General features: G+C 48.5%; 2 protein-coding genes across 2 annotated transcripts; both read left to right on the top strand.

The window, feature by feature from the left end:
* Positions 1-1013: 1013 nt before the first annotated feature.
* LOC127345458 (probable glucuronosyltransferase Os01g0926400) lies at positions 1014-4880 on the top strand. The gene is made up of 4 exons (XM_051371938.2): positions 1014-1504; positions 3289-3677; positions 3793-4034; positions 4137-4880. The coding sequence occupies exons 1-4, from the start codon at positions 1405-1407 to the stop codon at positions 4651-4653; spliced, it is 1248 nt and encodes a 415-aa protein (XP_051227898.1). The 5' UTR covers positions 1014-1404; the 3' UTR covers positions 4654-4880.
* Positions 4881-9711: 4831 nt separating this feature from the next.
* On the top strand, positions 9712-12605 carry LOC127345457 (uncharacterized). The gene is made up of 6 exons (XM_051371936.2): positions 9712-9988; positions 10697-10868; positions 10966-11316; positions 11496-11684; positions 11779-11961; positions 12079-12605. The coding sequence occupies exons 1-6, from the start codon at positions 9837-9839 to the stop codon at positions 12325-12327; spliced, it is 1296 nt and encodes a 431-aa protein (XP_051227896.1). The 5' UTR covers positions 9712-9836; the 3' UTR covers positions 12328-12605.
* Positions 12606-12992: the final 387 nt, after the last annotated feature.

Raw genomic sequence — 12992 nt, 5'->3', positions numbered from 1 at the left:
CGCGCGGCCAACGGAGCGGTACACAAGCCGCTGCACGGTCCGAGCTTGCACACAGACTTGCATCGTACCGCTTGTAGCACTGCATGCATGCATGGACCGACACATGACACACGCTGAACGATTGATCGGCGAACGTTGTGACACAGGTGGCAAGTACTGGTGCGTGCACAGCCCTGCGGCTGCGAGGAGCCAGGTGGAATGCGCTGATGCCGCAACCTGGTTTGAGATTCCTGCTCTCTCGATCGGGCTGGGCTTCTCCGTGAATCGGCTGGCCGAGCATCACAAGCACGTCACGATCGGTGTCACATGATGATTAGATTTCTTTAAGCGAGCGGCAACCCAACCACTCGTACACTCGTACCTAACGGCACGGCGCACACACACAGACACATGCTTTCCTGTTTTCCAATATATTTTCTATCCACCTTGCTTTACGCCTGCCTTTCCAGCTCCAGCTCCAGCGTCACGCAGTCACGCGCCTGCCCGCCTGCCTGCGTGGATGCGTGATTGAGAGAGAGCATCAACCAAATTCACAAGGACATGAATGATTCCGCATGCAGTCTCGTGACTCCCTCCCTCTTGATAATAATCCATGCCACTTTCCTTAATTAATTAGGCTCTGATGGTCGTACCAGCAGCACGATGGCACAACGTGGTTGGCATCACCACATGCTGGAGGAAAACAAGTTTATATAAAACTGAAAAGGGCAAGGAGCACTCCTTCCCATACCATCGCATCACATCCACGATCAATCAGTCCAAGCGGAGAGGGAAAAGGATTGTTTTGCGCTTGAGGAGAAGCAAGACGCAGTGGTAATTAGACAGACGGTGTCGGTTGATTCCGTCTTACGCCAACGCTCCCACTAGACTCTAGACTCCCGTGGTCATTCGCTGTGTACGTTGCTCAAGTCTTCGTCTGCGAGCATCAGCGGAGTTGTATATTTCCCACTGCTCTTCGCCACCTTGACCCACTCGCCCCCCACTGCTCTTCGCCACCTTGACCCACTCGCCCCTCGCCTCGTCGTTTCACCACGGCCGCCCGCACCGCTCCTCCTCCGCCGATCCCCTTGTCTTTTTTTTTTTTTCTATCTCTCCATCTCCTTCGTCACCACGCTCCTACTACTCCCTCCATCGGGACGGCTTTCAGCGAGTGAGAGGGACAGTCCACCAGCACCTACGCCGACAGGGACGACTCCCACTGCCGCGCGTTTCGACAAGCAACAGCGGCCTGCTGCTGAAGCAGGAACCACCTCAATTCCCGCTCCACCTCGCACATACAGCTGCTCCGGCCGGCGGCGGCGTCAGCGCGAGCGTGGGGGGTCTTAATTCGCGCAAGCTTCCAAAGAGCTAGCGTCGGTGCCTGACTGCCAGCTGTAGCGGAACACGGCTTTCTCAGCAACGCCAATGGGGGCGACAGCCGCCGCCGCGGCGGCGGTTCTGCTCCTCGCCGTCGTCGCCTGCAGCGCCGCCGCGCCGCCGCAGCTCAAGCACGCCACGATCTCAGGTACTGTCTCCCCTCTCTCCCCTAGTTCCTCTGCCTCCCTCCTACTCCTCCCGGTCCTGAATTCCGCCGTCAGAGCCGAGACGCCCCCACAAACCGTGTCCCCTGACGGGAAATCGGAATTGACCCCGCCAAGATTCAGATTTCCCCTGCTCCGCCGCCGCGCACCGCAATGCCGCGCCCAATCGCTCAATTGGTACTACCAAAATCGAGTGCCAACCCTGCTACATCGTGCCATCCACGCCACCCACCGACGCATACATCCAATTCCTGCTCCGCCGCATCCGCATTCCTCCGGCGCCCCCGGTTTTGAGCCAGTCCCGTGCAACCGCAGCAGCCTGTCGCTCGCTCGCTCGCCGGGATCGGTCATGCGTGCCACCTACATTGCGCCGGCGAGCTACCTGCGATCCACCATGTGCCCGACTGCCCGGTACCTGACTGACCGACGCCCACTGCAATCAACACACTGTACCGGCAACCAAGTAAGTACCAGCAGGCAGCAGCGGCAGTAATCACCAATTCCCAGCCGTTGCTGGTCGGTGGATACTACTGAATTCCGCAGTTTCCGTGAATTAGTACATTGCATTGCATCAAATGCTTCGACACAGACGCGGTGATCATAGCTCGGTGACGAGCGTCGTGACTCTGGGATCTCGTTCCCTGTTTCCCCTTTCTGCATCGTCTCCTTCACGGCCACTCCTCGGCCGTGCTCCCGCTTCACTTATTCAGGGAATCGATGCCACTATTAGCATTTCTTGCAACCAGCACTACCGCTGCCCTGTACCTAACCTTCACAATTTCCTCCATCGGATGCATTTCAGCCAAAACATACGAGATATGGAAATGATTCGTAAAGGGAGCTAAATCCAGCAGCACTGGTCGTCCACTCACTCACTCCGCTAGCCGATGGATATCATAACATCACGGATTCCCTTGCCTGTTTTTTTTTCCCCTTGAACCTGACATGCTAACCACCAGATTGGTTATTGAAAAGGGGGGTAAATTTAGCTTGTTATCATTAAAGTGGGAACTGATTGACAGGGATTGATTTATTTCTGTACCATGTGGGCAGGTATATAGTATATTGTAGTTGTTCAACTTTTTTTTGTGGATGAAACAACTAATCAGTCATTTTCACCAACTATATATTCTCTTCATAACTAGTGATTTGGTATGCATATGTCCACCCGGTTCCCTCCGAATTGAATTGTATGTACATGGTACTGAATACTGAAACTAGTTCTGTCAAGGTTCCATTGATTTCAAGACGTGAATGAATTGTCTGATTGCTTAGCTTAGGATATTTTCTTCTTTTTTCTTGGTTTGTAGGTTAACTCTGTTTATATATTGTAGTTGTTGAACCTTTTTTGTGGATGAACAACTCATAAGTCATTTTTCACCAACTATATATTCTCTTCATAAGTAGTGATTTGGTATGCATATATCCACCCGGTTTCCTCTGAAGTAGATGGTACCGGATACTGAAACTAGTTTGACAAAGGTTCCATTTTCGTGCACATTTCAAGACGTGAATGAATTGTCTGATTGCTTAGCTTAGCATGTTTTCTTCTTTTGCTTGGTTTGTAGGTTAGCTCTGTATTTGGTTTCTTTCTCCCTAGGCTAAGCTTTGCAGCTGTTTTGTTTGGTACGTGTCCTTGCAAGTTCAAGTGTTCCTTCTTTTAATACAAAATGGCGCACATTTCGACGCATGTCCGAGAAAAAAATAAACTGAATCGACTGATTGCGCATCACGGCGATTTGATTCCAAACATGATGAATGGCTTCAGGGAACGCCGGTAATGTGCTTCAAGACAACCCGGTGGGGAAGATCAAGGTGTTCGTGTATGAGATGCCGAGGAAGTACAACCATTACCTGCTGGAGAAGGACGGCCGCTGCCTGTACCACATGTTCGCGGCGGAGATCTTCATGCACCAGTTCCTGCTTGGGAGCGCGGTGCGGACCCTGAACCCCGAGGAGGCGGACTGGTTCTACACCCCGGTGTATGTGACGTGCGACCTGACGCAGCAGGGGTTCCCGCTGCCGTACAGGGCGCCTCGGATCATGAGGAGCGCCGTGCAATACATCGCGGCGACATGGCCTTACTGGAATAGAACCGAGGGGGCAGACCACTTCTTCCTCGCTCCTCATGACTTCGGGGCATGCTTCCACTATCAGGTAAGCTCATATTCAGCACTACTGGATTTCATCAACGGCAATGCAAGATCATCAGAGTAAGCAAAACTGAATTTTGTGTTTAAACAAACTGAAAACCTGTTTGTTCCTTATTCAGGAGGAGACTGCGATTCAGAGGGGGATCCTGCCGGTGCTTCGCCGCGCGACGCTGGTTCAGACGTTTGGGCAGAGGAACCATCCGTGCATGCAGAGTGGCTCCATCATCATCCCTCCCTACGCCAACCCGCAGAAGATGCAGGCTCACCTCATCTCCCCTGGCACGCCTCGGTCCATCTTCGCCTACTTCCGCGGCCTCTTCTACGACATGGGCAACGACCCCGAAGGTGGCTACTATGCGAGGTAACAAAGGAAATGCTACCATGATGATCAGTGCTGATGCAATTGCGAATGGAATGATGGAACATGTATAGAACACGAAGCTTAACGATGACCGAAATGCAGGGGCGCTCGTGCGTCGGTGTGGGAGAACTTCAAGGACAACCCTCTGTTCGACATGTCGACGGAGCACCCGTCGACGTACTACGAGGACATGCAGCGCGCCATCTTCTGCCTGTGCCCGCTGGGGTGGGCGCCGTGGAGCCCGCGGCTGGTGGAAGCCGTGGTGTTCGGGTGCATCCCGGTGATCATCGCCGACGACATCGTGCTCCCCTTCGCGGACGCCATCCCCTGGGAGCAGATCAGCGTGTTCGTCCCCGAGGCGGACGTGCCGCGGCTGGACTCCATCCTGGCGTCGGTGCCGCCCGAGGACGTGGTCCGGAAGCAGCGGCTGCTGGCCAGCCCGGCCATGAAGCAGGCGGTGCTGTTCCACCAGCCGGCGGCGAGGGCCGGGGACGCCTTCGACCAGGTGCTCAACGGGCTGGCGCGCAAGCTGCCCCACGGGAAGGGCGCGTTCCTGCAGCCCGGGGAGAAGGTGCTCGACTGGAACGCCGGCCAGGAGAGCGACCTCAAGCCCTGGTAGACTGAGAGCCCTGTATGTAGATCGCGCCTGTACATTTCAGTTTTCTTCAGACCACACTTGTTCTTTCTTTTTTGTCCCGTTTCGTTCGTTATTTCTTTCTTTTTTTGCGTGTATGCAGCAGCAGCCAGCAGAGATAGAGAAGCAGCCAAGCGTGAGGTTTGTACGTGTCGATGGTTTGCGATGTGTGATTTAATTTAGCGTTTAGCAGCCTTGCTGTGGTTTTGCTCGATCCTCTTTTACAACCTGCTGCTACGTCGAAGCAAAAAAAAGAAAGAAATGGAATCGGCTGTTTGTTTCCCTCCGAGTTCTGACGCGTGCACCTAGAACTGAAATTCTCCAGGGAATTTGTCAGGAAGATGCAGACAGTTCCCGCTGACAGGGAAGGGAATGGGAAAAGTAACAAGAACCGTACGTGGTCTCTGGTCTGAACAACCTGACGAGGTACACATCGCTGTGATCTTTCGGGACGTCAGTAGGGGTGGTGACGAGCTGCTCCGCCCCGTCAAGTCAAAGCAGCCCCGCCCCTCTGATTTGAGAGAAGCCGCCGCGACGATGTTGACAAACAGAAGCGATCGGGGTGGCCGGGTGGACTTTGTGTTGCAGCTAGCGTCGCGCTCGCGGCGATGGCCAAACGGGCAACTGGCCATTGGGTTGGGGTCAAGTTTCAGGCCCTTGGCCCTTGGGTTTTGTTTGTTTGTTCCCCAGCCCTGCATTTGATTGTGAAACTCCTTTTCTCTCGTGTTTTTAAGTCCATCGATATTTTTAGAATCTTCAATAGTATAAAAAAAGATTATAGGTAAACCTCAATGAATGACCAACAACCCTCATCGAGGAACATAAACATAGATCAAAATAAACATCGACCAAATTCAAAGAGATATGCTGGAGAAAAACCTTGACACGTCCTCCAGTGAAGCACAGCTAGTACAGGGTTTAGACGAGGAGGCCTTCATCTTCAAGGAGTCGCCACCGCCACACGTTCGTGAGTAGGACAAAAACCAAAAACATGAAAACGGAGCCCTCCTACTGACAAGGACGTAGATCCACCACACCTCCATGGCCCTAAGGGCACAGGAGGCCAGACAGATCAACGCCGTCGCTAAAGGGAGGCAGGGAACCCTAATCATCTAAGTCTCTCTCCATCTCTAAAACCACTCACCATTATCTCTTGTGACAAAGAATTGCGGCAACCTAATCAAACTTTGTGGACGACGCATTTTGCACCCACCTCGTTCTTAAATGAGTTTTAAACGTACTTTAAATGCAAAAAAATCCAAAGAAAAATGATGTGCGTACATCTTGATTTTCTATATGCTCGTAGAGCCGTTTCACAAAAGACCGATATTTTATGTGTAGTGTGGCAAAAAGAAAAGAAAATGGTGCTTAAAAAAGCTATTCACGAGACATTTTCTTATTTTTTCCATGCGGGACACAAAAAATGTTGATTTTTCGTGAAACTTGGCCTTCACACATAGAATGTAAAAGTTTACACACACAAAATTTGTTTGGATTTCTTTTGACATCTTAAAGTGATTTTCCTCGTGGTAGGAGCATATACATCCAAGATCAAAAGCGAATTTCCGAAACTTTATTTTGCTTTTATCAATAGTGTTGGCACGCTTATTGACATGGATAGAGCATGTTGAGACCCTTACACTAGTTCTAGGTCGACCAAGAACTTAGTTAGTTTTAGATTGACTCTATAGCTGCTCTGTATTAGATTTGCATCGTTATTCGTGCACATGAAAATTGGACATGAGTTATGCAATTGCATATCTTTATTTCTAGTTGCATACAAATTACATATTTTCTCCGTCCAGAAATAAATTATTCGAATTTATTAGACTTGCAAAGGTACACACTAAAACACGTCTTGGTACATGCGAATCAGGATAAAAATCTGAGTCACCTATTTCCGGAAGAAGGAAACATAAAATTTGGTGATATCATGTGACCCAAATTTAAGTTTAGGTCAGCCGTCAACCAAGGACTAAAACTAGCCGCGTTCTAATGAGTAAGTAGAAATGCGTTTAGATATCTCGCGTTCATGTCAAGAAATGCGCCATTGAGCATTGAGCAACCAGGGCTGGCTCTAGGATTTGGAGGGCCCTAGGGCAAATTCTATAAATGGGCCCAATTTAAACTACGTGCATGCTAGATGGGCTTAAATTTTTTTCTTCTACATTTTCCTATATGCACTGTGAAGAAATAATGGGCCCCCATTTGGTTGGGCCCTGGGCCGTCGCACTTCTAGCCCTGGGCCAGAGCCGGCCCTGTGAGCAACGGTAGGTGCCGAGGTACCTCGCGAGAGGGTGGGGGAGCCCTCCGTCCGTCACAGTGTCACCTGTGTATCGGCGGCTAGGTGCGACGCACCTGATAGAATACCAACTCGACGAGGGGGCCAGACTGCTGCTGTTTTTTTCTTAATTTTTTTTAAGAACGCTGAAGCTTGTTGGACTTTTCCTGCGCTCAAGGGGCGGGGCACTTGCTATCACTTGCCTTGCTTGCATCAGCATTACGCTCTAGGCCCCTGACGGCTACGGGCACGGCTCTATGGCGTCAATACGAGGAATGACAGGGACCTAAGTGCATCTAGTTACGCACGAATTATCATGTTAATGTTATCCTGCTTCTCTTTTGTTAGGCGTACCTTTTCGCGGCAGGAATGGAGATGAGACCTTAACATCGTCAACCACCACCAATCACAAAAGCCACCAACCCACCATTGTTCCCTCAGCTTGACAACTTATTCTCTCCGAATCGAGGCATGCCTAGGCAGCACTAGATTCGAAAATACGTGAATGGTCATGGCTACTCGGGGAAAATATCTAGTGATACCACACCTTAAATGATACCATGATACCACTATTCAAAATTTGAATTGTAAGTGTCCAAAAATTCGAAAACAAATTTGTGGCTGTTCACAAGATGTGTGTTTACATTTTATAGAATTTTCAAACTCAAATTCAAAATACACAAACAGAAACAAAAAAGACAAATACTATGTGAATAGTGCCATTTTGTGCTTTTGTCTTTATGTGACACTATTCATGTTGGATTTCTCTTTTTTGTTTCTCTAAGGGTGTTTCGAATTTGGTTATACAAATTACAGGACATGCAAACACACATCTTGTGAACATGTAAAATTTTGTTTCCGATTTTTTTGATACTTAGAATTCAAATTTTGAAGAATGGTATCATGGTATCAAATAAGGTGTGGTATCACTAGATATGTTCTCTCGGCTACTCATGAACACAGCTTTCATTCCATTCTAAAAAAAACCGTTTTTAGATGTTACAGAAACTTTTGAAATAAATCAGGCACATAATCTTACCGGAAACTTACTCGTGGAAAATTCCGACAAGAATTTCGACTGTATGTGACACCCACAATGGACTTTCTGCAATGCAGTTTTCGATGCTTGTACTATTTCGTAGGCAATTTATCGTTTTCTTTCAAGTTACATACTTCTGTATTTGAGCTTCAAACTTTGTGTGCACATACCTACGTATAGTCTCTACATGCACGATTTATTCTGTACTTCGTTTTGTTTATCAAGTTTTTCTTATACAAAAATGCCAAACACTCGAGTTCATGAGTACCCATGTTTGAAGAAATATAGGGTTACACTGATTCATGATCATGTAATGGTAATATGAGTACTCGTACGGAATTCAATTCAATGGTAGAGAAGTGAATCCGCCCCTGCAACTCATCAAATCGGCCTTCTTTTCTGCTCCGTGTCGCCCAAACTACATTTCCCTAGTGAAGTCGCTTTCACAGATATAGACGATAACCTAATTACTTGGCACAGACAGATGGTATTGCCTACATAGACATCCGTGTGTTGCTTTTGTGACTAATTGGCAGTGTCGACGTTGTTTGTATGCAGTCTCTATGGTAAGAAATTTATGTGTCACATGTTAGAGGGTTAAATCATGGTTCCCTCTAGGAAATTTCTCTGTGGTACCTATCATCGTCGACAACGAGCCAACCCTAACCTAACTTTATTTTCAAGGAGGAAGGAAATAGCCACTTCACCTTTTCCGTAGAACATGGCATTGTTACTTTCATGGATAAAGAGGATGCCCTATCCCCTCTCTGGCAGTTTCAAGCTGTTCGAGTTAGTTGTTGTTGATGCTTTATTTAAGTGTGGCATATTGGCTCCAAGAGCATGAGTTTTTCAAAGTTTTTATTTTTTTCTCACATATGCATGCAGACAATATTTTAGAAGCTTAGTAAATCTACTTTGAGTTTGAGAAACTTAAATACAACATTTGATTAGTTCTTTTTAAATATTGGGCTCAGCGATGAATTATAGAGGTTTAAGCTACGGTTCACTCCAAGCCATTTCTCTGGCACCTATCATCGTCGACAACGAGCCAACTCTAACCTAACATCATTTTCAAAGAGGAGGGACATAACCACGTCACCTTTTCCATAGAACATGGCGTCGTCGTTTTCATGGAGAAAAGAGGATACTCAACCCCCTCTCCCGTGGTTCCACGATGTTGGTATTATTTGTTGTGGTTGCTTATTTAAGTGTCACGTATTGGCTCCTAGAGCATGAGTTTTTCAAAAATCTGAATTTTTTTTCACACGTATGAATGTAGACGTGTTCCATATATTTATAATTCTTTAGTTTACAATGCATTAGATTAAAAATACTGTGGATGCCTAAATAGTAAAAGCTTAAAATACAACTCTCGATTTTTTCGATAAAGAACTCTCGATTATTTGTTTTAAAATACCAGCCTCGCTAAGGTTCGAGATCATATTGTTTTTTTCGTTGCTTTTTTGGCCTTTTGGTTGTAGAGGAAAAATGGTACTCCTACTGTACAAGGTATCCATCGAGGAGCGGATCATCATGGCACACGTTCACATGCCTCCGCGTACACACCGCAGCCTCCAAACGGCTCCTCACAACAAACATGTGCGTGCACGGCTGATCCTCTGCCCCATCACCATTCGTCCTCATCATCATCTGAAATACGGTGAAGCACAGGGTGCTAAGCGCAAAAGCGCGCAGCTATTTAACGATGAGGACGAACGGTAAGTGGGAGAGAGGGAGCCGCCGTGTCAGCAGTCACCTTCCGCTAAACCTCGCAACAACCCCCGTGACCAACCCGCCGCCGCCTCACCAACCCCGCCCGCCTCGGAAGCAACGCCCGCCGGAGCCACCATGGCCGGCACGCTGCCCAAGCTCGCCGCGCCCAGGCCGGCGGCCGCCGCGCCGCTCCCCTCGCAGTCCCTCCGCTCCGCCGCGCTCGCCTTCGCCCCCTCCGCCCGCCGCTTCCGCGTCTCCGTCTCCGGCCGCGCCAGGAGCCCCGTCATGTGAGCCCTCCTCTTCGCCCACCCCCCCGGTTGATTAGATTCGCGATCCCGTTAACTGGCTTTGTATTTTCAAATTTTCACAATTCGAATTGGGGTGGCTGGGTTGGATCGCGCCCTGCTGCTCTGCCGCCGCGTAGATCGAGCGGCGGCCCGGCTCGCCGGCTCGTGAGGCGGCGAGACGCTCGGATCCGCGCGCGGCGTCGTGGTCCTCCGAGCGAGGCCTGCGGGCGCCGCATGTGCGGCCGTCCGATTGGGGGATGGACCATCTCGGTCAACTCGATCGAGATGGCCCGTGTTGCCGTGCGCGGATCCGTCACTAGATAGATATGTGGTGGCCAAGTAGTAGTGCAGTACTATGTAAGCACGACGGCAGGTTGGTTGTGGCTACACGCCAGAGCAAGAGCCGTCGCTTCTGGCTTCTCCCTGCTTGATTGACAGCGACAAGCATAGCCTCCCTCCCATGTTGTGCATCCTTTTCTGCTATTGATCTCGTATCACTTGCATTTTGTGTTAACCAATATTGCAACACTAGGTTGCCGCCACCTCATGTGTATATACAGCGTTTGCAGTGCTCATGATCATGAATACTAGAAAGTTCCTTTTGCCCAATAAAGAAAATAGGAAGTTCATTTTTTGCGTGTGTATGTGATGCAGCAATAATTTGGATGTGACACTAGTTCTTTGTCCCTGATGAAATGCGAATTTCAGTGCGATGGCTTCCGGCAAGGAAGGCAACGGCGCCGCGACGAAGAGGACCACGCTCCATGACCTCTACGATCTCCAGGGTCAGTCCCCGTGGTACGACAACCTTTGCCGGCCCGTCACCGACTTGCTGCCCTACATCGCCAACGGTGTCCGTGGAGTCACCAGCAACCCGACGGTAGTCATCCGTTACCGTTTCTTTTTCTTGTACGCTGTATGGATTGTTCATGAGCCCGCGACGTTCCCTGCTAACTGTGTCCCCCTTCACAATACAGATTTTCGAGAAAGCTATCTCGACATCCAATGCATACGATGATCAGTTCAAGCAGCTTATATCGGCTGGGAAGGACGCGGAGAGCGCTTACTGGGAACTCGTCATAAAGGATATCCAGGACGCGTGCAAACTTTTTGAGCCCATCTATGATGAGACTGATGGAGCTGATGGTTATGTCTCAGTGGAGGTGTCTCCTAGGCTGGCAAATGAGACTCAAGGCACTGTTGAAGCTGCAAAGTGGTTACACAAGGTGGTCAACCGCCCCAATGTGTACATAAAGATCCCGGCTACTGCAGAGTGTGTTCCTTCCATCCAGGAAGTCATCGCTAATGGCATTAGCGTCAACGTTACTGTAAGTGCTGAGCTCTGGCTTTGCTGTTATTATCTTGTTTTTCCGTAGTTGGCAATGTTTATCATATGTGCTATTTTACATTTGACTGCTTATGATATCGCGATGTGTGAACTGTTTTGTGATTGTATTTTACTTTGGTGCTAAACCTGTTGCTCACATGTTTATTGATGTTGCTGCAGCTTATCTTCTCGGTTGCAAGATATGAGGCTGTTATTGATGCTTACATTGCTGGGCTCGAGTCTTCTGGTTTGAGTGACTTGTCCCGTGTGACCAGTGTAGCATCCTTCTTTGTCAGCCGAGTTGACAGCTTGATTGACAAAAATCTTGAGAAGATTGGAACACCTGAGGCTCTTGCCCTGAGGGGAAAGGTAGAGACAATTGAAACAACCTGTCACCTGGTAGTAGGGCTTTATAAATTACTAGAATCTAAGTTCTGAAATCTGACCACCTTTATTCTCTCAGGCTGCTGTAGCACAGGCGAAGTTAGCAAATCAGCTTTACCTGAAGAAATTCTCTGGACCGAGATGGGAGGCTTTGGTGAAGAAGGGTGCCAAGAAGCAGAGGTTGTTATGGGCATCCACCAGCGTGAAGAACCCAGCTTACTCTGACACTCTTTACGTTGATCCTCTCATTGGACCTGACACGGTGAGTTTCAATAGCAAGTTGCCTTACCTTATTTGCTGGGGTCATACCTTCTTAATTTTACACAGATTGAGATTTTTAGAACGCTTCCTAACTACTTGCTACCCTTTTCACACTTAGGTCTCTACCATGCCCGACCAAGCTTTATCGGCATTCCTCGACCATGGCACAGTTGCTAGGACAATTGACGCGAATGTGTCAGAAGCTGAAGGCATATACAGTGCCCTGGAGAAGCTGGGCATCAGTTGGGAAGAGGTTGGGAAGCAGCTGGAGCATGAGGGCGTGACCTCCTTCAAGAAGAGCTTTGACAGCCTGCTCACGAGCTTGACGGAGAAGGGCAACGCCCTCAAAACTGCCGCCAATCTGTAGGTGCTAAAATTATCGGATAGAATGGTTTGCTACCAGCGGTTGCCAGCGAATGATTACCGAATAAATGCCAGCTTGCTGGCTCTCCTCTTCCCATTTCGGAAATGAAAAGCTCCCAGTTTTCTGGGTCAGCATTTGTATTCTAGGCGTGCCTGGCCGTCATTGTGTAACTGTAACCGAGGCTTGTTGCTTTGCAACAGCTGCTATGCGTTTCCTGATCAATGGTTTTTGAGCAAGTGATTCGAATATGTATATTTGAGAATGCATTTTTCTTTGCTGTATTCGTACCTCCACATAATTATGAGAATTTTGGCAACTGATCTCAGTAATTTCTTAAAATAAACCAGACCCATGTTCTGTTTTATGTCTTGACACTTTGATCCAGCTAAATAATAATTTAGGAGGAACCAAAAACGAATCCTTCCACCATTTGAAAGACTAATGAACTATGCTGAAATTTGTCTTTATATGTAGCTCACATCATGTGGGGAAATAAATATAGCACCTGCAAAAGCCCATCCAAAATACGCACATCACAGTCGAGCTAGGGGGTATTTTGGATTGGTTTTTACAGGCGCTGCATTTTATGCTTGGAGACTTCAAGATGGGGCAGCAATGTTTAAGCCTACTCAGGTGAAGAAGTCTGGTGGGAAGTGCCAGCTATATTT

This window comes from Lolium perenne, chromosome 3 (assembly GCF_019359855.2).
Source record: "Lolium perenne isolate Kyuss_39 chromosome 3, Kyuss_2.0, whole genome shotgun sequence".
NCBI classification, from domain to species: domain Eukaryota; kingdom Viridiplantae; phylum Streptophyta; class Magnoliopsida; order Poales; family Poaceae; genus Lolium; species Lolium perenne.
Note: the sequence above shows the minus strand (reverse complement) of the source record. Positions and strands in the feature narration are given on the sequence as shown.